The sequence below is a fragment of the Alternaria hordeiaustralica genome (assembly GCF_023758085.1).
Source record: "Alternaria hordeiaustralica strain BMP 2776 chromosome Unknown scaffold_1, whole genome shotgun sequence".
NCBI classification, from domain to species: Eukaryota; Fungi; Ascomycota; class Dothideomycetes; order Pleosporales; family Pleosporaceae; genus Alternaria; species Alternaria hordeiaustralica.
In genome coordinates, this window is record NW_026056773.1 from 126871 (window position 1) to 153398 (window position 26528).

Consider the following 26528-nt stretch of genomic DNA (forward strand, 5'->3'; position numbering starts at 1 on the left):
GCTCTATCGCTATCACTATCGATCCAAGAATAAGCCATGGATCCTACCGCAGCAAAGAAGAGGTATGGTCACTCTAACGATGCCGATATCATGATAGGACTTGTACTGATGCTGCGATAGAGTACGGGCTTGTCTACCCCAAGTCCGGAAGTTGATGAAAATCACCGGATGTCCTTCTGTCTCCATCGGCATCCTCCACGAAGGCGAGATCATCCTCCAGCACAGTCAAGGATTCGCCGATGGGAACGAAAATTATGTCCCGGTCAACAATTCAACTCTCTACATGATCGGATCACTCACCAAGGCCTTCATCGCTGCGTCCTGCGGTATACTCGTCGACGAGGGCAGACTGAGCTGGACCGAACCGCTATCCACATACATACCCTTTACCCAGAACAAAGATCCTGTCATAGGCAAACACATGAGTCTATCAGAAGCCCTCTCTCATTCCAGCGGATTTCCACAGCTCGACATCGCGTGGTATGGCGCAGCAGGCGCAGAACTGCTTCTTCCAGAAGATTTATTACATATCACTGCCAACATGCCAGTTCACGACACATTTCGCACCGGATTCCATTACTCCAACTGGCCTTACGCTCTGGTGGGTAAAGTGATTAAAGCGGTAGGCGGCGAGGATGCCGTGGATGGCTGGGGAGGGTTCGTCAAGAAGAGAATCTTTGAGCCTCTCGGAATGAGTAGATCGACGTGTTCTCGATGGAAAGTCGAGGGTGGAAATCTGGCTGAGGGGCATACGGTCTTGCACGACAGGCGACCAGTACGTTTACGAATGCCTCAAGTTTCAGACAAGACTATTTGTGGAGCTGCAATGGCGATTTGGTCGAACGTTCCGGAAATGCTCATCTGGTCGCAAGCAGTAATGGAACGGTTGGAAGAAGAGGAGACGGAGAAAGGCACCATTGAGGCCATTCAAGGATTGAGTCTCAACACGGAACAACACGAAGCAGTACACCACGACGACCATACGGACGCGCAAAGCACATCGACAAACCCGCTAAGGCGAATCAGCCAAATCACGTCTCGCAAGATACCCGTTACGGACGATACCGTCAATGAGAACTCGTACGCATTTGGATGGGCAAGACACATGATTCCCTCGACACAACTTGGGTGGTTATCTACCAACGGCCCACAGAGAGACGATATCATCGGACGAGAATCGCAGCCCCGGCTAACACTATACCACGGAGGCCAGGTGACCGGATATCTCAACTCCATCTATCTCTTTCCGGAGACCAAATCCGCTGTGGTCGTCCTGACCAACGCGCAGAGTGCTGGAGACTGCTCTGATCTCGTTGCTCAGATGTTCGTTCAATCACTCTTCGATATGACCCCGGAAGTGGATTTCGGTATGAGAGCGGAGAAGCTATCTACCCGTAGTCTGAACCGATATACCAAGATGAAAGACGATTTACAGAAGAATCGCATGTTAAATACGCCATGTCCCCATCTCGAAAGCCTTGAGGGGACGTACCGGAACGAAGACATACAGGGGATTATTCATGTGTACAAGGTAAGCGAAGATCAATTGGAGATGAAACGGAATCGCATGGATTCGCAGTGCCATCTTCTGGAACACTACCAGTCCCACACGTTTAGCTTTTTACCTGGATCGAGTGACGAGATGGAGACAAGATGCCTGGTGGATTACTCGAGCTACGAGCAATTTCTCCTGGTATTCATACGCAATGAAGAGGGTACGGTTATTGGTTTGGACTGGGTGATGCAGGAGGGATTCAAGCCGTTGCGTTATATTCGCCAGAATATCGGCCCAGTTAGCGGACCCCCCTCTATTATGTTAATCCCGTGTTGAGGATGAGAAACGTAACGAGTAAACATTCATAAGCTTCGTAGAACTATAGCTTAGACGTGGTTGTCAAATAGTCACAGCGTTAGCTTTGCTTCTGATGCTCGTGTCGCTGCCAAGCCCCCATCGGCCTGTGGACGGCTGGCCAGGGTCGATGCACACGATGACATGTGGCTGCCAGATTGAGCCCCAACATTGCAAACAAACAATTGTCTTCTTCCCACTTCAGCGCGCGAGCCCTCACCCCCGTTTCACGCAATCTGTCCTTTCCGCGCAAAAATCTCCGGTGACGTCGTCTCTCGCTCCACGTACCACATCTCCCCAGGACACGTCCGCTCCACCTCCGCCAGGCACCAGCTGCACGACCTACCCAACGCCAGATCGCTACATTCCGACACTTCCTCTTCGTCGCTATACCTCACACACTCGCATATCAGACAATGGCGCAATACGGCTACGGACAAAACCCGCAATACGGCGCTGGGAATGCGCAAAACCTCCAATTCTACCCATCGTCATTTTCGAACCAGCCAGTATCTGGCCATTCCACACCATTCCAAGCAAACTACGGCGCACCGGCGAGTCAAGCGTATCCCGCGCAGTATGGCGCGGGGTTCGCTGCACCGGGCGTGAGTGGGCAGATGGGTATGGGTGTGTCTGGGCTGCGGACGGGGTGGCTGGCGGCTTTTGGCACGGAAGGATACGATGGAGAGCCGCCGCTACTGGAAGAATTGGGAGTAAACTTCAGGCATATACAGATGAAGACGTTGGCTGTGCTGAATCCGTTCGGTCGGATCGATCAGCATATCATGGACGACAGCGATGTGGCAGGGCCGATACTGTTCTTCTTGATCTTTGGGACGTCGTTACTGGTATGAGACACGATATCAAGAAAGAAATGAGAGCTAACGTGGGGTAGTTGTCTGGAAAGCTTCATTTCGGTTACATCTACGGTAAGTCAAACAGCTGCTTGGAGAAAGACATAACCTAACAAAAGTAGGCCTGGCGTTCGTTGGCACGATCCTTCTCCACCAGATCCTCTCGCTCATGTCCCCGCCTGTCGTCGAAGCGACTCCAGGAGACCACGGTCACCCGCATGGCTCGCATCTCGGCTCCTCGTTAACGTTCCCACGATCGGCATCGGTGCTCGGATACTGTCTGCTCCCTCTCGTTCTGGTATCGATGTTTGGAATCATTGTGCCGCTTGACGGGCTATTTGGATACCTTCTGACCAGCCTGGCCATCACATGGTGTTCCTACAGCTCCAGTTCCATGTTCACCGTTGTTGGTAAGTCGAGCCTTCCGATGGGGTTTTTGATGGGAACTAACACACCTCGTAGGGCGCATGACTTCCATGCGGGGACTGGTAGCGTACCCCATGGTTCTGTTCTATGGCAGTTTTGGTATCATGGCTATCTTCAGCTCGCGGGGCACTGGTCAGTTGGCGAAGGCGGCAGGATCATAAGAATATGGTTGAGCACATTTCAAGGCGTCTTGACCAAGATATGTAGAACATTTGCGCATATGCGTACGATATCAAGAACATAACCAAAAAGAAATCCAAATATAGCTTCCAAATCGACTTTCACTACATTGCCATGTTGAGCCAATCGGAGTGCGCCTAACGTGCTTAGAGCGATGACGACGAGGACCCTGCACGAAATTGTTCTTCCCGATAATCTCCGCCACCCGTCACATCTTCTTCAGCCCTATATACCCTTGCTTGCCTCTTCTTTTCGCCGTACTACTCTTTCCATACGAATACTCACCATGGGTTGGTTTTGGGCAGACACCGCACCCGCCGCACCTGCTGCACGTGTTGCGCCGCACGCCATGCCTCGAGGCAGCATGAGCAGCATGGAACCACCAGTACGCACTCCAACTCCCCATACACACTCCCCACTAACAACCCACCAGCCAGAATGCCCGATGCACAAGAAACCCGTCCCGCCCGTCGTCGCCGAAAAGAAGACACCCGCCGGCGCCTGCCCCTACGTCCCACCTGAGAATGCCTCCACCAGCGCCTCCGAGCCACCCCCAAAGCAAGGCCTCCTTTCGCGCCTCAACCCCCTCAACAACATGTTCTCTGAACTCTCCAACGAGCGCGCCTCCACCCAATCCGTCAACCTCCCCCTCGACCGCGAGACTTCCACGATCCCCAAAGGCGACGGCACGCTCTGGGAGTACCCCTCCCCCCAGCAAATGTACAACGCCATGCTGCGCAAAGGCTACACAGACACCGACATCACAGCCGTAGAAAGCATGGTCGGCGTGCACAATTTCCTCAACGAGGGCGCGTGGGCGGAGATCATGGGCTGGGAACGGCGCTTCAGTCGTGGTTTGAAGGAAGGATACGAGATATGCAAGCAAGGCGAGGACGTCGCGAATTTCAAACTGGGCACGCATGAGGATCCGTTTGATACGACGACGTGGGATCATAGGGATGTTCAGCCCCCGAAACTACTCAGGTTTACGGGGCGTCCCACGGAACCGACGCCCAAAGCAACGATTATGCAGTGGCTCGGTTACGTTATGCCTGAGAAATTCGGGACGGCGCCGCCGTTTGATCGCCATGATTGGTTTGTCGAGCGCTGTAATGAGAAGGGGTGTAAAGAGATTCGTTATGTTATTGATTACTATGAGGGTGCGCCGGAGGCGTCAGAAGCGGAGGGCGAGGGTGAGGCAGACGAACAACCGGTTTTCTTTCTGGATGTGAGGCCCGCGGTTGATGGGCCGGTTAGTGCGGCTGAGAGGCTGATTCGCACGGGTACGGATGTTTGGTGGAGGGCTAGTGGGGGTGTGGCGAGGGAGTTGAAGAAGTTGGAGGCGGAGAAGGCGAGGAGGGAGGAGGAGTGGGCGAGTAAGAGTAGGAGGTATAATTAGGCTGGGTAGTGGGTCAGGATTGGTGTGTGTTGCATTGCGCGGCGTTTATGGGTTGGGAGCTTTTTCGCTGTATGATTGGGCTTGTATGAGATATGGCTTGGGAGCTTGCTTTCTTTGAGACTCGGTCTGTTACGCTGTTATGTTTCTCTACTCTAGCTTTTCTTTCTTGTTTTAGTATTCTCCATGGCTCCTCTCGAATACGAATGATGCTCAACTTGAATACAAACTTTCTTCCTCTATACCCTATCCTCGCCGCCATAGCTTGTTCTCGTAGTACGGTATATTGTTCGATCCAGCCTGCGTATCGTGTATCTTGGCGTTACTTAGGACAGGGCCGTCCGGCGTGACTTGTCGTATGGTTGCTCGAGGCAGCTGTGACTGTGGGTGTGGGATGTCGGAGATGGTACTGGGGTCTTCAGCGGTGGGTGGAGTGACATGAGTATTGGTGTTCGTTTCGATGGGCCGAGGGACAGGGAGCGGTTCTGTGGATTTGGAAGACGTGCAACCCATGGTTGATGATGGAGTGGCTGATGATGATGGTGGTTGGTAGTAGGAACTTCGATGGTGTATGCGAAGTAGGCTTCCGCGAACTAGAAGAGAAGGGATAAGGGGTGAATTCACTGTGGTTAGTGAAGAGATTCGATTTATGACTTCACATCTCCAATGAGCGAAACGATGCTTTGAGAAACTGGTGTGGGAATGAGTGTTTCACGTTCTAGGGCTGATCACATCACAAAAGACATTTAACTCATCGTCTAGTTCATATAGCACTCATTGTATTCAGTTTCACATATCAGTATCCTTTACTCCAGCACACCCATCACTCCATCATCTTATCCCGCGTGCTGATCCACGTGAACCCCGTATCGTAATACCCATATTTGCTTGCCAAAGGTCCTTTTATCGGAACAGGGGTCGAGGGCGCTGTGATGAATGGAGGAGTGGGAGTATTGCGCAGTGCTGATTGTTCAGGCTGAGTCTTTGCTTCTGGCTTGGTGGGCGTGGGGGAAGGGGCCGGTGGATTTGCAATTTTCGTTCGAGAGATTGGTTTAGGGATTGGTTTGGAGGATGAACAGCCCATGGTGAGAGTTTGGGGGAAAGATGTGGAGCTTTGAGCGGGTAGAGAAAGGATGGACTGTTCTTTTTGGAGGTACTTTTTGGCTGCGGAGAATGGGAAGCCTGTATGATTATGTATGATGAGCGGAGCTTTTGAGTATGAGAGGCACGTAGCTTTTGTGTGCGTCTTATACGTGCACAATGGAAGAGATCGCAGTGAAGCACACAATGTGAGCATGTTCCGCGGTGACCTTGAGCTTTTGAATAACAGCACAAAGATAACTCTGCCAGTACCCAGAGCCCTGACTGCACGCATTCCACGTTCTGTCTTTTAAAATCTCTAGCTCGTGTGCACCCAACTATCTCTAGTCTCTTTCTCCACTTCCACCTCCTTCATCAGACACTCTGCCCTCACTAGACATCCCTACAACAGCACCGTCACCGTTACTAAACCCGCTGTCTGCTCGATGGGATTCACTGTACTGCCTGCCGTGCATATCACCCCCATCATAAAACGGGGTGGTCCTATCATGTCTTCCGTTGTAGCGTCCATACGATCTGTTTTGGCCTGGGTATGCAGCAGCACCCTCGAAATACCCGCGGGCTCTTTCACCGTTTCTCCGAGCAGCATACACTGCCGATATATGATTTACTTCGTCTTTCACGCGTTCGACTTCGCGATTTAGTTTTGATAGAAAAGAGCCCATGGCTTGGTGATCTCTAGCTTGAAACAATAGTGCGAATATGCGTGCACTATCTCGAGTGCTTGCGGTGAAGTGAAGATGGCTGAAGGATGGCGCTGTGACGACAACAGCAATGTCTGTGAGAGCAATCGATGAAGAGAACGGACGAGGTTCGAGAATTCTGGAAAGGTGAAGGACTAATTGAAGTGACGGTTTTGAGAGATAATCATGCTTCTCGACTGTGCCGTAGCTGATATGAGGCACGGTTGAGAAGGCGGCTATGCTAGGCGGAAGTCATAGGCGCTGTCATCCTCTCTCCCATGGTACCACGATGATCCATCAACGACGAGCCACTCATGACTCCCGCAACACACACGAGATACAAGATGACTGAGTCCGCCCATTAAATAATGGAAGAGATTAGAAAGAGGTCATAGGCGCTGTAAGGGCTGATACATTGGAAGCACATAAATCTTGCTGCCTATAAAAGAGAACAAAAAAATCCTAAGACAGTAAGTAGATCAAACAAACACGAAAACGTCGTGCCCTTGTTGACAATCGGTATCAACCACCACCTCCACCTCCACCGTCTCCTCCTCCGCCGTACCCTCCGCCATCACCGCCATAGCCACCACCGTAGTACATTCTACCAGATGTATTTCTGGCGTTTGTCCCGTCGGAAAGTATGTAGGGAGGGCCAGGCGGCTTCCCTGGGTTGGGTCCATATCCGTCTTGGTCGTGCTTTGCTCCAGCGAGTTTGCTTGACATGCAGCCCATGACTGGGGTTTCGAGTCGTTTCTCCTGTATGATAACAACTTAGGAGGAAGGATGTGCAGTGTAGACGGTTAATATGGCTATACACAACAATGGTGAGCAGTGGTTCGCAGACTTGAGCAGTGAGCTTACTATTGACGAGGTGATCTATGACTGAAAAGTCGCTACATAATCGTCAAGTCATAGTCGCTGAGAGCTACCCATCATATATCTTCTCAAACTTCACTATTCAGCTGAAAGTTGTGTGGTTGCGACAAGTACGAGAGAGGTCGTCTGACAACGCCTGTGGCGTGCGCCTCTTCGCATAAACTGATGCTTTCGCTCACAGCTCCAAGTAAGAAAACTTGGCTTCAACTCAGGTCCAGACTTTCACAAGCCAAAGGCACACTTCAGAAACATCTCGAGAATCTATATTCGATGCGATAATTGATGCTGGGTATATAAGCGACAGTAACAAGAGATGCACGGCGATGGAAAGTTCAACGCTAACAACCAGAGGCGGAAATAATCCGCGCCGTCGCAAGAAATTACGGAAGAATTGCGGAGCAAGAACACATGTAGAAGTTCGGAGGCGCGCAAGTGACTTTTTTTAATGTGGATTCAGCCCGATGGACTGCCTTGGAAGTGCCTTGAAGGCGTGCGGCGGACTGGGCCTCGGCACGGACGGACATTGGATGGGAGGACCGACACGGAGCCACCGGTCAGTCGGTAATGCGCGATCGTCTCTCCTGGGAAAAAAATGCCGCCGGAGAAAGACCGCAGAATATGCACCGGCATTTGATGCAGATGTGGAAACCTGTGGTCACGGCGACCGGAATGTGGAGGTGACCGGTTTCGAGGCTGATCGCGAAGATAATCGCGACAACATATCGAACCACTGCCAGAACCCATATGGTGGGCGCACAAGGCTTCTGGCATATCTTCCCTCAGACCGCGCCCATGAGGAACTTCCAGTGGAAATCGGTGCTGGTAATATCGAGCGACGGAGTCACGTCCCGTAAACTCGGTAATTTCTCCACTCCATTGGTCGTACCACTCCCGTTGATTTTAGGCAGTGACAGATTGTGGAGGAGAGACACAGTCCGTCCCGAGCCTGTCGCTAGCTCAAACGTGTTGCCGTTCGGGCTTCCCCTGCCCATTGCATCGTGCAGCGCTAGTCGCATGACTGAAGTGATGCGTCGGAAGCGCTCAAACGCGTCTTCTTGACTGTCTTGAGCATCGCGAGGGCGAGGCATCTGCGAGGATAGCTGTTCGCGATAGTAGTCGAATGACTTCGCTATTTGGAGCTCGCTAGCGTCCCAACCTGGCATGGGCGAGGCGTGAATGGCCAACTTGCTCAAGCTGGTGATTGTGTTGATCAGGTTGAGCCAGTCGATCAGCGACACGAAATCGAAATGCTTGGTCGGGAGCTTTGTGCTGTTGTCAAGGAACTGTTCGACGGACCGGACCAAGGTGACGCGTAGTGATAGCTGGAAGCCCGAAGCCCACGGTGTACTATCGCGATCTACGAGATCGATGGAAGCTGCCGTTCGATACAGGTGTATGCGTGCTGCAAGCTGTAGCCATTGCAGTATTGCTAGTCAGAAATTAGCAATTGCGAACGTTACAGTGATGTGACTGCTTACTGGAGTCTTTCGCTTGCAGCTTGGATGCAAGACGAATATTCTCCCACTTGTCGCTCAGTCGTTTGACTTGTGTACGAACCACCACTGCTTGCTCTGACTGGTTACGGAAAGTCTCCTCCACGTCCTCCATATATTGGCAGACATCCGTTAGTATTGGAAGGACGGCATCCGACGTGTTTTCCCACGATGAGGCCAGTTCTGACGCGTAGTTCCGGAGCGTGCTGGTGTGCGTCATTGTCCTTGCCTTGACTGGCTCCATCAGACCCAAGTTGGAAGACAGGTAGTAACATCCCAAATAAGCCCGCTTAGCTTCCCTGTCTCGCGGGGTTTCCTTTTGTAGAGGACTCCTCACAGTCCTCCCTATACTGTCCAGACCCAAGTCGTGTGCGATACCCAAGCACAACTGGAGAAGCATCGTGATCGAAACGGCTTGGACGTCCATGTAGTGATGATGCCAGGCTATGAAGACCAAGAGTCCCTGTAGGAGGTCCAAACTCTTTTCGCCTTTCATTATCCGGACCATGACCACTTTACGGAACTCCAGGCTCAGTGCTCTTTGAAGCGGGACCGAATCGTAAGAAGAGACTGTTAGCACAGCAAACATCAACATCGGTCGGCTCTGGAAGAGGTCCTGACAGCGGGCGTCTCTCGGTAGTGATACAAAGGGGAAGAAGTCGACCATGCTGCGATACGTGTCGAGCAGCATCTGCATGTGCACCAGGCTGATCGATCTGATAACAGGATCCAGTCGGCCAAGGCAAGACAGTGTGTCGTTCATTGATTCCCAGAATGATGCCGAACTTTCGGACTGATTCGCATGAGCGGGAAGTGATAACGTCCTGGGAGCTGGTGGCATCGATGCAGGCGGAGCGGTGATTGGTGTCGGCGTCGGCATTTGCTGTGTGGAATCCAACAGTTGCGATGGGATAGTGGCAACCGATGGCAGACTACATTGTGTCGGAGCCGGTGCCATTGTCGCAACGATAGCAGACAACTTGTCCAATTTCCTGTCGAAGTCGCGCAGCTTGGTGGGTGTTTGGCCATCGCTGCGCGCCTTTGCTGGCCGCCTGCGCGCAACATGTTCCACACACTCGACTCTCGCCTTTTGGCATCTGGGGCACGTGTCATTCCATGTGGAGCAAAAATATGGCTGGGGTAAACAAACCTCTGGCAGAGAGCCGGCGTGTCAGATGGAACGCAGCGAACCTTGTGTTTTCGACAGCGCTCGCACGCAAAGGCGTTCCCTATCCTCCCTTCTTTTGCGTCCATGGCGGGGACAGAACTGGCAGTCTTGGGGGAAGGAGAGCCATCGGCCTCCGGCTGGGTACCCAGGCTGCTCATGTGGGGAAGTCCGATCATGTGGTGCCAAGTCCGGGGTCAAACTGCAGTTGTGAATTGAGTCCCTCAAACGCGCGTAACGGGTGCACCAGAGATCAACGCTATGCTGACAGGGCGGAAGGCAATGCCGCAAGCCATTGCATCGGAACAACTTCAGCACAAGAGCCTTTGAAATGGGTTCCGCCGAGGGCCCGTCTATGTGGCGGTGCGAAATGATCAAGATACCTCGGGTAGTATATGTCGGTATATTGATGGTCCGCTTGGAACCGGTTGCTTACTCCCGACGGTCTGGGGGCGTGAAAGCCGCCTAATTGCCCTGGCGGAACTGCTCCGAAGCTCCATCCGGCACCAGTGCTGATAAGTCCGTCATGTCAACGTTGCGCCTCGAATTGAATGGACGGCAATGGTGATGACCTCCAGTGCTGGCTACAGCAAGCGGCGCGACGCTACCGTAATAGTTTCCTCGCTCTTCTCCGCCCAATTTCAATCATGACTCACCTCTAGTGCCACAACCACGACGAAATGACCCAGAAAGCGCATCGCGACTATCAGGATGGCTTTGCCGGGAGGATAGGATGGGGTAAACGTCCGGCGCTGCTACTTGTCGATGTTTGCAACGCCTACTGGAACGATGCCAGCCCATTGGACACCAAGTCGAACCCTGCGTCTGCGGCGGCGCCCGCGTCCATCGCAAAACTCGTCTCTGCCGCCCGCCAAGGCAAAACGCCGTTGATCTGGACGCGGGTCGAATACACGAAGCCGGACATGTCGGATGCGGGCCTCTTTTACAGCAAAGTACCGCTACTCAAGCTGTTCCAAGTCGGCTGCGGGAACGGCCTTGAAAGTTGGTATCCTGGTTTAGAGCCCGCCGCTGGTGAAGTCGTCGTCCCCAAGCGCTACCCGTCCGCATTCTTCGGGACCGATCTGGCTGCGCAACTCCAAAGTCGCAACGTCGATACTGTCATAATCTGTGGTGTCAGTACAAGTGGTTGCGTCCGCGCGACTGCCCTCGATTGCATGTGCTTTGGATTTCGACCAATGGTGCGGATCGACTCGGCAACGCATGAGTCCCTGTAAACGTCACTAATCATCATTCCAGGTCGTTGGAGAAGCATGCGGTGACTTATCGCCCGCTGTCCACAAAGCAAACCTTTCTGACATCAACGCAAAGATGGCAGATGTTGTGTCTGAGGATGAAGCAATTCAGAAGCTGCAGGCTGGATGGGACTGAGCGGGCCGCGCGGCTACGGTACCGCGCCGCAGAACTAGTTCCAGGAGGTAAAGCTCCTGTCTCTGTAAGTTAATATAGTCATTTAGGTTCCTCTCAAGCTCGCCTCCATGAAGCCGAGCGAGTTTCTAGTGTACGATACTGTGTCGCGAAGACATGTGGAGATGGCGGCTACCACGAACGACAAATAGCACGGACAATTAACAAAATACACTCCTCTCTCGATAACATGTAGAAAGAGCCAAGGTAACGGAAAGATGGACTGTAGAAGGCGTAGTCAAGGTGCATCATCTAAGAGGAAGGTGTGAAGCGTGGCGTGATGGTCGGTTCTTTCTTCTCACTAACATTTCATTTTGGCAACCGCAACCTAGGTACTGGTCTTACACAGACAGGCAAGCGATTCTTCACTATTCATTGAACCACTGCTTCACAGCGCGTTACGTTATCACTCAACATCACTCACATCACTAGTCACAATGCCAACAACCTTTCAAGCAGAACCCACGAGAAGGCACGTGTCCGGTCTCAGAGCACATTTGCGCGTTTGCTATCGAGCACGGCATCGGCGTCTCTAGATACACCTTCTAATCCACAATACGCTCGAAAGCGACGCGACACTGTGCCCAACTCAGACACATCAACCACACTCGAAGTCTTCCGATCACAATTCTCCGCCAGCGCCAGCGCCACGCCAAAGGAATTTCTGACATGAAACAACGAAACTCAGCGCTCCCGATACTACAGCACACTCCTTATCCCGGCGCAGAACCGGTGCCCGATTGCGTGTGGGTATGCTGTGGATGCAGAAGAAGATGGGAGACGAAGGAGCTCGGCAACATCTGTGTCGGCTGCAGTCACAAATACTCCGTTGACTGTTGCCAGCTTGCCGGATAGCAAGTCATGGCGGGGGACGAGGAGATGACACAAGGGCGAGTTAAGGTGCGCCCGTCTACCCTCTTGGTCTAACGAAGGCTAATATAGCGGCATACTTCAGCTGGTAACATACCCAGCGGTCGAGAGTGTGTACGAAATCCTACTCGTAGCCATGGATGAACGTGATGGTGGCAAGCGCAATCAACAAAAACATCTATTGGTATGCATCCTTCTTCAACGCCATGATCTACGAAACTCACTCCGCTCATGCTTCACACAGGCAAAGTGCTGTACTCCATTCGCTCCTCTAACACAACTGCTGGGTACCCATTCGGCCATAAAGCTAACGCCTGATTCTGCTTAATTTCTCCGATGGCTTGACTTGATTGCATTCCTTCCATACACCATCACGCTCCTCATCGGCGGTACTACCATCTCTTCCGACCACTTAGATTCAGGTCCTCATGATTTGGTGCCCAGCGACCACGGCAGTTGGAAATCTCCTTGGGGGCCTGCCCCAGACGACTTCTTCGGTCTCCACATGGCAAAGATAGGCGGAGGCGTGAGCTCATGCGCGCACTTCCTCCACTCGTCGCTCGCTTCCGACTTCTCGTTGTCGAAAGCAATCTTCAGCAGAGACTGAAAACCAAACTTGTCGTAAAGCGGTTTTCCCATGGCAGAAGCTTCCATCCAACATTCGAGATCAAGCCCGTCCGCGCGTGTGATACCAACGTGCATGAGAAGAGAGCCAACACCGCGATTCCGATGGGCAGGGTCTACCGCCATCCAGTTGAGTGCTAATACAAAGTCAGCGACGGGAAGAAGATCATTTTGACTTTTCGCACAATCACGTTTCTTCATCCGGAAATAGCGCGTTTGAGGGGAAAGGAAATGCTCCACTTACCACAGTGTGGCCGCGTCATCCAATTCGCTCGCGGCCTGTACACCTGATTGAGTATTGACTCGCAGAAGCTCCGATATTCGCCCTCGGGCCACCATGGCGCTGTCAACTTTGGTGTGCCTGCAGCGAATGGGTTGACAGTCGAAATTACCCATTGCGAGCAACCGACAGTCTTGTTAGTAACTGTGTCGAAGGCGTAGAACCAGTGGCTGGAATTGTCCTCTTGGTGTTGTTTCCAGAAGCGTTGTTTTGATTCGGCGACGGCGAGGTCGCGATGGGCGCTCGTGTAGCCAAGGACCGGGAAGAACAGTTGCATGAACGGCTCATAAGGTGTGTAGTTCGCAGCCCAGATAACATCCAGTATCTCATCCAGCTCTTGCTTTGTCTTTGCCTCCCGGATCACGTATCGTTGTCCCATGGCAGCGGATTGGCGATTGCGTCAAGCCATGGCGACATCGGCCAGGTAAAGTAGTCTGCAAGTGCGCTACCTCGCCGCCGCTGCGCATTGACAGCGCAATCGGAGATATAGCTTGACCCAAGTATTGGACATCGTAGATTGCCGTGTTAGGGTGAAGTTGCCCAACAAGGAAGGTACCGTCGACACATTTAGCGTCTTGGCGAGGCTGGCAAGTAACACCCTTTTGCCCCAGCACACCTTCCCCGATAGCCCCTCACTTTTACACACATCCAGCCACTCGGTAGCACTTGTATCGCTATCATCATCTCCAGATGCTTGCGACCTTCCTCGATCGTACGGGCGCCGCAAGACAGATTTCTCGGCGATGTAACGATGGACCGAGGCTGGTCGCGTCGCTATTCATTCATGGTCCGCGCTCGGAGCGGTGCGATTGGGGTATGGTGTTGTCGGGACGGGCTTGCGACGTATGTTTGTGAAACTCGAGGCGAATTCTGTGACACCCAATGAGCGCGCTCCGTCTTATGGAGCCGCGGAGGCTTGCTTTCTACATTCACTCCACAAAGCGGATCGAAGAATGGAGCGACCTCCAGCATATGCGCCAGTCTGCAGCGATGAACAGGAAGAAATCCTAGCAGAGCTAGAAGAGAAGGATGGCGTTTCCTGGAACTCTAAGAGTACTGAGATCATCCCGACCAACACGCGCAGCTTCGTGGCGTACATGTCCATCCTGCTGCTTTCTCTTTCAGCAAACATTCTCCTGGTGATGGATAATGCAAGGCTTCGAATTGCGCACAGTCCAGCTAAGAGCAACTACAGTAAGTGACAGCCTGATCGGTCTGATACTAGCTCACGAAGATCAAAGGTGGATTAGCCTACGATACTACTGTGCCATATCACGCGACGACAAAGTACTGGCATCCGAACGCCAGTGATAGTGATATGGAAGGGGCATGGGACGCTATTGACACCAATGCCATGGCAGTCACGCTTGACGATAGATTCGCAAAACGTGTCGGTCTATCCAACTCCACTCGGTTTCCATGGGATACCGAGAGAAGCATCTACTACGTCAAAGGAATCCACGATCTGCATTGTCTTGTACGTATACATGATGATCTTTGTGTTCATCCGCTGATTGCACCAGAAACTCATCCGGAAAGCCATTGTGTCAAAGCATAACGACAACCCACAGCCCTTCAATCTTCTTCACATCTACCACTGCCTTGACGGACTCCGGCAGGACATCATGTGTAATGCGGACGACACACCGATACCAGCCCCTGTTACACATCAATCGGGCGAAGGTCAGCTTCGGCAGTGTCGTGACTGGGACAAGCTGATCGCATGGGCCACGCGTCCTGACCAACATGCTTGCTATGAGTTTGACGATTATCGCGAAGCAACGAACACACTGGAAAACTTTGCATTCTGTCCCCCGGGTTCGCCTTACCGGGAGTTCCAAGAGGCTTATTTCCAGTATCATGGACACAAAGACGCGTATGAGCTGTATGGTGACGAAGAAGAAATCGTGGTTTTCTGAAGTCGTGGCTGGGATACATCTTAGGCATACCCGGTGCGGGAACGTTCCTGGTCGTTTACGCCAATTAAAATACGAATGTACCTGTTTTGAAACTTAATCGTGGTAGCAGGGACCACTTTATCGTCAGAAGTTCGGATGAACATGCAACTTAATATCGATGGACGCTACACTACATGATCAGCATCAGCCACTAATGGTCGGACGCCATGGATCGGAAGGGTATGTACCTCATATCTGCCCTGACCACGAAAAGCGTCAGGCAAAATCCGCAGCCAACTCCAAGGTCAACCGATATCCCATGCCGTCAACGCTTTCTCATATCGGCCCGGGTTAACTGCATTGTTACGATGACCGTGCGGCGAGAAAACAAAAAGCGCAGTGCGACACTGGCAGGAGTAAGGCAATCATAGAGAGTGGATGAGCGGCGCCGAAGGCATGCGCGTCTGAAACTTCGGAATGACATGATTACATGCGAGAAGTGATAGTTCCGAAAATACTACGCTGAGATACGTAGCAGTCGACACATATATTTCGAGGTGAAGGACAGCAAATTCAGCACCGTCTTCATCCCGTCCTCACATACTATCTTCGACGTAAGCAAGAATGTCTTCGGGCGCGTTTACCCACTGACGCCGAGCAGAATCAGCAAAGCTCACCAAGCACATCAATTATCAACTACCTGCCATGCACGCTACTATCGCTCTGCTTCCGCTGCTTGCCTTCGCGATGGGCATCGCTGCAGCTCCAGCACCCCTGCATCCCGTTGCCCGGGCCGTACCAGACATCAACGAAGTCGCCCGAAACCCGGCTCCCATCGATCATCATGTCGGTTGGGACGACCATGGCAAACCGACACTTGGAGATATCAGCCACCTAAGCCCAGAGGACATCAAGAAGCTCAAAGACCTCATCAAGCATCTACTTGGTGGCAAGTGATCTTGCTCAAGGTACGCGCTCTACCGTTTCTACGTCATTCCTTCTCTCCGATGCAGCTAATAAGTGTAGCAATCAAGAATCACTTACAGACAAGTATGCCATCTACTTTACTCATACGAAAGAGATGGAGTCCTTTACCCTCATGCGTCATCGCTTTGGCCCTTTGGGCCACCATATCAACATAATTAAACACGACTACCTGCGAGATTTCTACTGCTCTACCTTCGTTGCGCAGCCCTGAACATATCGATCTGTCTTGGCTAGTTCCACAGCCTTTTTCATGCAACAACCTGTGAGCAGCCATTATCTGACGGGCAGCATCACCACTGCAGCGACCGCCCCACTGCAAGCTCGCGTATCAATGGAACACTGCACAAGATATGTGCTGGCAAATGTTTCACGACGGCATTGGCCAATTGACCATCCATCGCCCGGCAACATACAGTCGTGACACATTGCCGAGCCTGGTGTGTCACAAAGGTCACACCACGGTAGAAGATCCCAGAGTGAGCTAATCAGCGATCGGAAAATGACGAGTGTCGTTGTAGCTAGCGAGCTAACATACTGGCTTTCCTCCGCCGCTTACTCCCGTAGCTTCCGACGTGTACCTTTCACTAACATACCAGCAAATCCTAACCTGACCCGAACTTCCGGGGCAGTAGCACAAACACCTCTTTGAAACAGAAAAATGTTCAACCGAGGATACACAAGCGTCTGGCCGACCTTGCATGTTCGTCCCTCTATGTGGCTACACCTGCGCAACGTCGTACCGCCGCTTCCTGGTCTAGCAGACCCCTTTCCCCCGGTCTACTAACAATCCAACTGACTTCGCTTGTTTGCAAGTGTCTCGCTCCAAGATTAAGAGCGGATAATGACAGCGTGTGCTATGGTGATTGTGAGCGAGCCCTCAATGCAGGTTACCTACACGGTGGCAGCTCGCAATCTCACATTACTTGCACGCCATGTCGGTATTAGACGGTTGAGCGCGTTTGTCAGCTCCACCTTTATACAAACGAACAAACGGCCTGTTTGCACGCCTTCCCTTGTCTATTCCTGCGCGTGATAGGCCACGCATAATACCTCGCTACCTATTACTGGCGCACTCACTTCGTCGGTATCTAGCCATTCTAACCTCGGATACGATGCAATGATGCCGCAATCTCTTTTTGCTTCTTCCCATCATCCCCTCCCGCGCGAACCGGGAAGCAGCGCGGATGTCGGTCCGTACATCAATGTGGTTACGTGGGTTCTCTTGATTACCTCCGCGTTGGCGGTCCTGACTAGGCTTGTTACCAAGCGTGCGTTGAGGCGGAACTTAGATATTGACGATGGTTTTGTCTTGCTGGCTTTGGTACGTCACGTTTGATTTAGATGAATCATCGTTTCAAATCCCGCTTTTGCTGACTGATGGGGACCAGATTGCGACTATTGGTTCTGGTGTCTCTGTTAGTGTCCAGGCAGGTAATGGCCTTGGACGAGACATCCTGTTGTTGACCGAGGATCAGATCTTGGCGTATCAGAAAGTAAGCGGCTTAGTGACCGTCGACTATATTGATATCCTGCTAAGTTCTTTTGTAGGCCGAGTATGCGAACAAGCTGCTTTACATCGCAACTCTATGTTTCGCAAAGTTGTCCGTCATATCGCTGCTCAAGATTCTGACCGCATCAAAACTACACCGGACCTTAGGCTTGCTACTCACCGTCTTCATAGCTTCTTGGAGCATCCTGTCCGGACTTGTATCTGCGTTTCAGTGCGGCGCTGAAGAGCCATGGCGCTTCCTTGAGAGAGGGGGGAGATGCTTCGACTTGGTATGTAAGAATTCTGCCGTCTTCTTTGACATTGCTGACACTTCGAGGAGGCCGCTTTCTGGCAGTCCGTGGGCGTCGTGAACATACTGACGGATCTGGCGCTCATACTATTCCCGGTTCACGTAATCATGACGCTACAAATGAGTACGGGCAAGAAAGTTACGATCCTGACGTTCTTCGGCGCACGTTCACTGTAAGTTTGGCAAACAACCATCACAGTAGTCTTCTACTAATGCACCACAGAGACATCGCAGCGACTGCCGTCCAAATGGCGTTCCTCCACGGCTTCGCTTCACCCAACCCGACGAAAGACCTCTGGACATGGACACTCCTCACCCAGATCATTGAGTGCATCACCATCCTAACATCATGCGTACCCTACCTACGACCGCTCCTGGAGCACGTTCCATCAGGTCTCTACGGTACCGACACGATACGACACCGAGGTACAACCCTCGAGCACGGCTACTCGCGCACTAAAAGCAATTCGTATCAGCTCTCCAGCATAGCTTCGAAAGTCGGTGGCGGAACAAAACATAATCGGAAGAGTCAGGTGGAAGGTGGCGGGCTCAAACGTTTTCTACCAATGCGCTCGCACAATAGAACGACAAACGCAAATTCTGCGTCGGGTATCCCTGGAGGCCCTCCACGACCTGACGGCGAGATGGACGTTGAGATAACGGCTGTACATCACAAAGATGGAGATGCGAAGCGGTGGGATGACAAGAGATGGGAGACTGCAAGCACAGGAAGCTTTTCGAAGATCCTGAAGACCACTGTTGTTAGTGCGGAGTGGGAAGACGTGGGAGCAAAGCGTGGCGATGCGTCTAGTGATGAGATTGCGATTTTGCGTTGACATTCGTTCGGTAGAGGTGCTTTTGCGGTAGCATCAAGAGTTCTATACCCATTGATCTGGTGCTGAAATCCAACGAACCCAATGCTGCACGATCTTCATGATTCCCTCACTGTATCAAAAGAATTACGACACGTCTGTTGACCAGCGTCGACGTCGAAACGCCTGAATATTGTGACATCATACGCGTGAGATTACAGTCAATGCTCCGGCGATGTGGTATCCCCGTGGGCCTGTGAAGCTGTGCGAACGTTTTGCAGTGCCAATCGTCGCGTGGCTCACGCACGGGTTCCAGCCTTGAAGATTAGTGAGCTGGTTCCAATTGCAACTATCCGTCTGAAGGTTTAGAACTGACATGCCACTTAGCTGCGAGTACCCAGTCCAAATTGCTCATAGGCTAGAGAACCTTGAAAGAGCATAACTTACACGCGAGATGGGTAAAGCCCGATACCAAGTCCGGCATTCAAGTTAGCCCCACGCTTGCTCCAGTCAACAGGAAGTCGTGCGCCTTTTTGGGCTTTCGCCCCCTGTAGCATGCCGCACTTGGACTTCTACTAGGAGATGTAACGCGGCATGCCTGTGGCTGCATATGTCAGCCTCTAAGAGTAGATCGAGATGCAACACGCGTGAACTGCATCTGCGCAGGTTCCCGACAATAGTACGATGTCTGAGAGTCACGCTGAGGCGTGCAGGTGATTGTAGTGGACTCTGTGCAAGGGACAGAATAGCTGGCCGCCACATTGAGATCGGCCTGGTTGTGTTCAGGTAACGCATTCTCTGCTCGCATGGAACCTTTAGGACACAAAAGCACCACACGACTCGCTTGGAATGCTGGAACAGATATCGCGATGCGTCATGATAGCCGTTGAGAATGCGTGCACGGATGGAGGAGGCGACTTCCCACATGGGCGGTCGATTACTAACTAGCGTCACACAAGATGGAATGAACCCCGGAGCCACCCCTTCCGTCTTCCCTCTTTCCCCAACCACCGCACCGCTCATCGTCCAATTCGTGCCACGGACAATCTGCCGGGAGGTCTATGCCTTCGACTACAACGGTATGACAGCCGTTATTGTGACCACATGCCGCATGCTCTACCCTCGATCAGCATGCCGAGGGGAGACGACGGCGGCCCAATGTTGCACGCCCAGTGACATGCAGCGAGGAATGACGATCTGAACCCCTTTTCGCGATTGAAAGCCATCATGATCTACTGCTGAGTTCGGGAAGTACCAACGCCTCTTTCTTGGGCATATGCAAAGCGCGACGCGCCGGTGTAAACACGCATCTGTCCGTTCCAGCATCGACCTTGCCGTTTGACAAACACGCGAAGACCGGGGAATGTTAATTTCGCCTCTACCACACTTAATACATGCGAACAAGGGGTCTGCAGGCATGCATGTCACCGCTTTCCGCAGGTTAGGCACCCAATGGTGTGCGACCGAGGCACCAATCAACGCCCGTTTCACTGTGGGGTGCCCTCTGAAACTACGACTGCAGTGCGATACGTCGACTTGCGAGCTGCCGCCGTCACTGCAGAGAGCCTACAACTGCCTTTGCGGTGCGAAACGTTGGCTTGGTGTCTTTCACTCGGACGCTTAGTTGCATTGCCGAGCGACCGCCTCCTAGACCGACTTCACTACCGTCTTTGCCGGCGATCACCGTACTACCGCATCCACCCGTGGACATCTGCACATGGCGCACGTTACCTCTAGAAGGGATATATATCGAGATTTACTTGCATTGCATGCGTCCTGTATCACGACACACCTTCTGGGTATCTTCTTTCCTTTTCTGGTCTGTCTGCTTGCTCGACATTTGTTACTACGTACTGCGGTCGTATCCGTCTTGTTGCTCAACACGCCGCGGATTGAAAAGCTGGAAGTAAGGCCATCATGGAGAAGCATATCGAACTCCAGAGGTTCGGCCATGAGCCTCTGCGGCCGAGGGGCCGGGGCTCCATTTCGGAAGGCAAAGGCCAGCAGTTCGATCACGACAGATATGAACTGGCGAAAGTGGGAAAGAAGCAGGTGTTGAAGGTAGGCGCTGTTTTAACAATATGTCTGCTCGGTCTGATCATGATAGCGTCGCTTCGGACTGGTGTCGATGACGGGTCTCTCTTGTGGGTTAATGTGCACTTGGGAGACATTGCTTGTGTAAGTCCACATGACTGACATCAACTACCTCGCTGACGCCATGGCAGTATCTTTTCGATAGGCTTCCAAAAGTAAGGGCTCAACCTATACAGGGTATCAACAGCAACTGACGTTGAGTACAGCGGCGGACCTGCCGGCCTCATTTACGGCTTTATACTTATATGGCTGGGCAACTTCTCCGTCTTCGTCTGCATCGGTGAACTTGCAAGCGCCGTCCCGACTTCTGGTGGCCAGTATCACTGGGTCTCTTTACTGGCGCCGCGCTCAAACAGGAAGTTCCTCAGTTACGTGACTGGTAAGTTCGTCCACTTTCAAAGCCATTTCAATCTATTAATCATCTTAGGCTGGCTCACTGTCATCGGCTGGATCGCAGCTCTTACTTCCGTATGCTACTTTGTAGCCGACTTGATCTTGCAGTTGGTCAGTCTGAACGATCTCGAGAACACATATGTCCGCGAAGGCTGGCATGGCACGCTGCTTCTCTGGGGTATACTGCTCTTGTGTGTCTTCATCAACGTCTTCATAAGCGGAGCGCTTCCTACCATCGAAGTTGTCGTCCTCATCGTTCACATCCTAGGGTTCTTTGGTATTCTAGTGCCGTTGATCTACCTGCCTTCGAGCCACAATTCGGCCAAAAGGATCTTCACAATGTTTCATAATGACGGAGGATGGAGCACGCAGACTCTGGCCTTCTTTGTGGGACTACAAGGCAATGCTTTGGCGTTTGTTGGAACAGACTCAGTCGTTCATGTAAGCTGGACATTCGAATCTGTCTATCCATGCTAACAGAGTAGATGTCTGAAGAGGTCAAAAACGCCAGCACCGACGTGCCACGTTCCATGCTTCTCAGTCTCGTCATCAACGGCACATTGGCATTAGGAATGTTATTCGCCGTTCTCTTCAGCGCCCACGATATCACGGTCTTACTCGACGACCAAGAAGCGACAACCGCGCCCTTCCTCCGCATCTTCACACAGGCTGTCGGTTCCGAGGCTGGTGCTACAGTTATGGTCGCGATTATTGTCCTACTCGAATTCTGCAGTGCAATGGGGTGCCTTGCAGCTGCATCGCGCATGACATGGTCGTTCGCCCGAGACCGCGGCCTTCCTTTCTCTCGCGCTCTCAGTATGGTAAGTGCACCTACCCATCAGGAAACAACCCAAATGCATTCACTAACACCCCACGCAGATCGACAAACGCAGCACCATCCCCGTCGTCTCCATCCTCGTCGTAACCGTCTTCGCCGCCCTTCTCGCCCTCATAAACATCGGCAACAGCGCCGCCTTCAACGGAACGATCTCCCTCGTGCTAGAAGGCTTCTACCTCTCCTACCTGCTCGCCATTGGGCTCCTCCTCTGGCGCCGCGTGCGCGGTGACCTAGACAACCCCGACTCCTCGCTCACCATCTTCAACGAAGCGCAAGTGGACGAGGCGTACGATCGCAGTCTGACCTGGGGCCCTTGGCGTCTCAAGGGCGCGTGGGGGGTTGCGAATAATGTCGTTGCCATCTGCTACCTTACTCTCATCATCTTCTTTAGCTTCTGGCCTAGCCAGCCCCATCCGGATCTAGTAAATATGAATTGGGCGGGTGTGGTGACTGGGGCGGTGGCGGCGTTTAGTGTGGCGTACTATTTGCTGTTTGCGAAGAAGTCGTATACTGGGCCGATTGTGGAGGTGGATCCTCATGTGTTGTGATGGGGTTCGGAGTGAGGCTATCTGGCACCTGTAGGATCACTGTGCAATGGGACGTGCTAGCGGAACGCTTCGGTTGTGGCATGGAGCTGGTATTTGTGTGTAGGATATGTCAGGTGAAAATTTCTGGGACGTAGAGGCTTACGGTTTAGCTTCCAAAAAGCGTGGGATAGACTGAACATACCATCAACCCGACATAACTTCAGAACAACATGATGTAACTTGCTCTTGTTGCGAATGCCTCTCTACACTAGCTTAGACAAACCTTTCCAAACTTCACTCACTATACACTGATTGGAACTGGAAGTTGTGATCATAATCATTCGTTATCATACATAACTCATAGCATGATGACATTTGCCTGTATATGCGCGCCTTTCAAAGCCAAAATAGTACTCATGAGCAATAGAGCGTGAGAAAAGAAGAAGAAGAATCCAAATAACCGGCCGTAACTCATCAAAAAGAATCAAAGAAAAAAACGCTGCACCAACAGCCCCATCTCCACCCACTTCCGACTTCCAGACAAAAGCATCCAGATGCCCTGCCACTTTTTCCACACCAAAATCTTGAGTCACCCCAAGCTTAAGAAAGCGCCCCCATAGCCAACGCCACAATCTTAGGATTCGGTTTATCCTTTCGAACCAGAACTACCAGAAGAATCAACGAGCCGTTCAAGAAGTGGCTAATGGGCCGAGCGAACAAGGGCTAACCTACCCTTCCGGTCTCTGTCAACGCGCATAACCTCCTTGCGGGGCGTACGCTCAACAAACTCATACTCGCGGTCGCCCTCGCGCTCGTACTTGAGCATGCGGCGCTCCTCCTCGAGGAAGCGGATTTCGTCGCGGATTTCGCGCTCGGAGCGCCTGTCGTCGCGGCGAACGAGTTGTCGGCCTTCGGGGAGGAAGGCCGTGGCCGGGCCGTGGATGGCGGCTGAGCGGTCGATTTCGACGTAGCGCTCGTGTTCGTGGATGGAGGGGGAGGGGGCGCGCTCGGAGGGGGCGTAGACGGTTGGCGCGTGGTGGGATGGGGCGTAGATTACTTGGGGTGGGGGTTGTTGGTAAACTGATTGTGGGGGTGGAGGAGGTGCGTGGACTACGGAGGGCGGCGGAGGTTGAAATTCTTGAGGGGGTGGTGGGGGAGGTGCGATGACTGATGCTGGTGGTGCAATGGAGGGTGGTGGTGGCGGGGCGTCCTCCACCTTCTCCTCGTAGACGTATGTGATTTTCTCTGCTCGTGGTTAGAAAGGGTTGTAAAGATATTGGCGAATACGTACCCTCTTTGTAGTTCTCGCTGATCTTGATGACCTCGTCGATGTGCTCTTTCTCGAGTGCTCGGGTAACGACGATGAAGTCATCCTGCTAAAATTAGTGACATTCCAGTAATGCGCGCGGGTGGCATACCTCTTCCTCGTATGGGTAGCCCAGGTCGATAACGGCTTGCTTCTTGACAAGGCGCTTGGGAAGTCTCGTCTTGCCCTTCTTGCCCCAGGTGGCTCGGGAAGGCTGGATTTCCTCAAAGCTGGAGATCGAAGAGCTGCGTGTTGACTTGGCAGCTACGCTCTTGCTTCTTCGGACTCGGCTCTTCTCGCGGTGAACTTCAACCTCGCGGTAGTCTTCTCGTTCGCGGCCCCTTCCGCCACGGTCGTCGTATCGGATCTCTTCAAAGTCATCTTCCTCGTGGAAACGACGAGGTGGTGATCGTCGACGCTCGCGAATGGGAAGTGGAATGGGAACGTTGGCTGGTGGACGCCACTCGTGGTCTTCGTATCTCTCGTACCTCTCTACGTCGCCATAGCGCGGCAGGGGTTTGCGGTCAAAAGTGTCGAGAGATGATTGACGGCGCATGAACTGCGGCCGTGACGGCCTGGGCGGGCGAGGGGCTGGCCGGCGCTCATTGATGTCGATATCGATGTTAATGTCCTTGTCGATGACGGACCTGCGGCGGTAGGGGGCAAGTGCTTGGTTGGCAATCTCGGAGGGAGTCGGCTCGTGGAACATCTCAGAGGGCGCGCGGCGATGAGGGCGGTCGAAACGATCTTCTTCGTGGTAGCGTTCTCTCTCCATGACAGCGGGGCCTCGGCGTGCGCGGTCTTCATGGAAATCAATGTCACGATGGCCTCCGGGGAAACGATCGTGCTCTTGGAAGCGGTAGTGATCGTAATCGTCGCGACCACCACGGCTGCTACCGCCAGCCACACTTCCGCCCGGTGGTGGCGGAGGAGGAGGCCCCCTTCGCATGCTCTCAAACCTGTCGCGATCCCATCGCTGGGGACCGCCACGAGGCGGCTCGTCAAAGCGATCCAGATTGCCCGTTGAAGAGCGGTACGCCGACATGTTGGGTAGTCAGGTGCGGCTCGTCGATGGGTGGTGATGTAGGAGTAGGTGTGATGCGGGGCTGCCGGTTATGTGTCGGAAGATGTCACAAGAGAATAAGGTGTGCGCTAGGAAGCACGGCAACGGGAATGCGACAGACTGACGGCGGCGCAACAAGCGGACACAGGAGAATATAAGTGTCTTGGATCCAAAGCCTGCCGGAGAATTGGTGGTGGGTGGGTGCGACCAACTTTAGATGCAGGATTCGCGACGGGCTTCGTCATCGGCGCTCGCGCATCATGCCAGGGCTGCATCTGGACTGGGCGCTAACCGGCGCCATGACTGGAGGGACGCACCCCTGGTGTTACATGGTTTCTCATTTGTCGCGGAGTTCCCCATGGTTCAGTTTCATGTGAATCAATGTGGACTCGGGCTGATGTTGGGCATTTTCCGCTGTCATGTGAGATCTCGACATCTTTTTCGCCATGATCGGGAGAGGAAATACTTGGTCTTGTTGCCCAGAGGGCCTTTGAGAACGCCAGGCTATCCTTACCATGAGTTCCTGGTCGTCGGCCGTATTGGATGGGATGCATGTCCGCAGAACGAAGTCTTGACAAGCGGTGACGTCAGGGCACGAGCTTGGAAGCGGACCGCGGCGCAGTTCACCGCCTAGCGCAGCCTCAGCCACGGTTGCTCACAGCGTTGTAACGCTGCGGCTTGGGCTTCAAAGGGAACAGACGTTCCCAACGCTTTCGGCGAAACTTTTCGATGTTGGGTTGTCACCGCTGCCACGTTCCGGAGGCTTACAGACCGATGGTAGCGATACCCCGCAAAGAACGTGTGTACCATAATGATGGATCTGCTAACCCCACGGAAAAGCAATAATCGACGATGACGGATGCTCTTCGGTGTCGTAATCTGGCCGTCTCTTTCGTTACCTCGTTTGGAGAGGAGTCCGTAGTCTACATGAGAGATGTACAGTTATGCTACAATTCGTCCAATCCCACTCAGCGCATCGTGTCGCTTATTTGGCTCCAACAGCTTCTTGAATCTTTTTGGTTACATACTCCAGATCAAACGGCCTTCCCTTAAGACCACCCATGACTTTACCCATAACGCTGCCAAAGCTCCTCTTGCCCTCCTCTAGTCCTTCGATCACGCTCTTGACTAACGCGTCCACTTCGCTGTTCTCCACTAGCGGGATCTCCTGCGCATAGCCCTTCAGCACATCCAAGTGCGCCTGCTCTTTCTCGACCAGGTCCTCCCTCTTGGCGTTTCGGAACTCTTCAATTGAGGCCGAAGAGGCTTTGATCTGCTTTTGAACTAGGGAGTAGAGGGCTCCATCGGTTTCGATTGGCTTGGCAGTCTTTGAGGCGTTTATAATTTCGGCTTGCAGGGCACGGATTGTGTTTAGTGCAGGCTTGTTCTTTGCGCGCATGGCCGTTTTGAGGTCGGATTGCAGGCGGGGGAGAACAACGTTTTCCGATGCAGAAGTAGACGAGTAGCGGACGCATAGAGAGCGGGCGGGAGTGAAGAGCTGCCTCTGCAGCATTGCGGTGCGAAATAATGACATGGTGGGTGATGGGTGTCGTGGGAGTTATGCAAGGCAGGAGCGATTGCAACTA

The 26528-nt window shown here is 52.8% G+C and overlaps 10 protein-coding genes across 10 annotated transcripts; 6 read left to right on the forward strand and 4 right to left on the reverse strand.

Moving 5' to 3' along the window:
• Positions 1-36: 36 nt before the first annotated feature.
• J4E84_000046 (uncharacterized protein) lies at positions 37-3290 on the forward strand (the record flags this gene model as incomplete). Its single annotated transcript, XM_049382691.1, has 6 exons — positions 37-62; positions 121-1531; positions 2263-2697; positions 2745-2778; positions 2826-3113; positions 3166-3290. The coding sequence occupies 6 exons, from the start codon at positions 37-39 to the stop codon at positions 3288-3290; spliced, it is 2319 nt and encodes a 772-aa protein (XP_049248209.1).
• Positions 3291-3595: 305 nt separating this feature from the next.
• Positions 3596-4708, forward strand: J4E84_000047 (uncharacterized protein; the record flags this gene model as incomplete). The annotated part of the gene is made up of 2 exons (XM_049382692.1): positions 3596-3599; positions 3747-4708. The coding sequence occupies 2 exons, from the start codon at positions 3596-3598 to the stop codon at positions 4706-4708; spliced, it is 966 nt and encodes a 321-aa protein (XP_049248210.1).
• Positions 4709-8147: 3439 nt separating this feature from the next.
• On the reverse strand, positions 8148-10205 carry J4E84_000048 (uncharacterized protein; the record flags this gene model as incomplete). Its single annotated transcript, XM_049382693.1, has 3 exons — positions 8148-8797; positions 8847-9958; positions 10012-10205. 3 exons carry the CDS (start codon positions 10203-10205, stop codon positions 8148-8150), a joined length of 1956 nt encoding a protein of 651 aa, XP_049248211.1.
• A 501-nt stretch (positions 10206-10706) lies between these two features.
• On the forward strand, positions 10707-11415 carry J4E84_000049 (uncharacterized protein; the record flags this gene model as incomplete). The annotated part of the gene is made up of 2 exons (XM_049382694.1): positions 10707-11225; positions 11284-11415. 2 exons carry the CDS (start codon positions 10707-10709, stop codon positions 11413-11415), a joined length of 651 nt encoding a protein of 216 aa, XP_049248212.1.
• Positions 11416-12747: 1332 nt separating this feature from the next.
• Positions 12748-13604, reverse strand: J4E84_000050 (uncharacterized protein; the record flags this gene model as incomplete). Its single annotated transcript, XM_049382695.1, has 2 exons — positions 12748-13082; positions 13190-13604. The coding sequence occupies 2 exons, from the start codon at positions 13602-13604 to the stop codon at positions 12748-12750; spliced, it is 750 nt and encodes a 249-aa protein (XP_049248213.1).
• Positions 13605-14178: 574 nt separating this feature from the next.
• On the forward strand, positions 14179-16080 carry J4E84_000051 (uncharacterized protein; the record flags this gene model as incomplete). The annotated part of the gene is made up of 4 exons (XM_049382696.1): positions 14179-14419; positions 14467-14702; positions 14749-14908; positions 15785-16080. 4 exons carry the CDS (start codon positions 14179-14181, stop codon positions 16078-16080), a joined length of 933 nt encoding a protein of 310 aa, XP_049248214.1.
• Positions 16081-18029: 1949 nt separating this feature from the next.
• J4E84_000052 (uncharacterized protein) lies at positions 18030-18745 on the forward strand (the record flags this gene model as incomplete). Its single annotated transcript, XM_049382697.1, has 2 exons — positions 18030-18033; positions 18144-18745. The coding sequence occupies 2 exons, from the start codon at positions 18030-18032 to the stop codon at positions 18743-18745; spliced, it is 606 nt and encodes a 201-aa protein (XP_049248215.1).
• Positions 18746-20638: 1893 nt separating this feature from the next.
• Positions 20639-22594, forward strand: J4E84_000053 (uncharacterized protein; the record flags this gene model as incomplete). The annotated part of the gene is made up of 7 exons (XM_049382698.1): positions 20639-20782; positions 20829-20899; positions 20947-20970; positions 21022-21194; positions 21243-21649; positions 21694-22029; positions 22088-22594. The coding sequence occupies 7 exons, from the start codon at positions 20639-20641 to the stop codon at positions 22592-22594; spliced, it is 1662 nt and encodes a 553-aa protein (XP_049248216.1).
• Positions 22595-23273: 679 nt separating this feature from the next.
• J4E84_000054 (uncharacterized protein) lies at positions 23274-24924 on the reverse strand (the record flags this gene model as incomplete). Its single annotated transcript, XM_049382699.1, has 3 exons — positions 23274-23818; positions 23865-23946; positions 23992-24924. 3 exons carry the CDS (start codon positions 24922-24924, stop codon positions 23274-23276), a joined length of 1560 nt encoding a protein of 519 aa, XP_049248217.1.
• Positions 24925-25927: 1003 nt separating this feature from the next.
• Positions 25928-26476, reverse strand: AIM41 (Altered inheritance of mitochondria protein 41 mitochondrial; the record flags this gene model as incomplete). Its single annotated transcript, XM_049382700.1, has 1 exon — positions 25928-26476. One exon carries the CDS (start codon positions 26474-26476, stop codon positions 25928-25930), a length of 549 nt encoding a protein of 182 aa, XP_049248218.1.
• Positions 26477-26528: the final 52 nt, after the last annotated feature.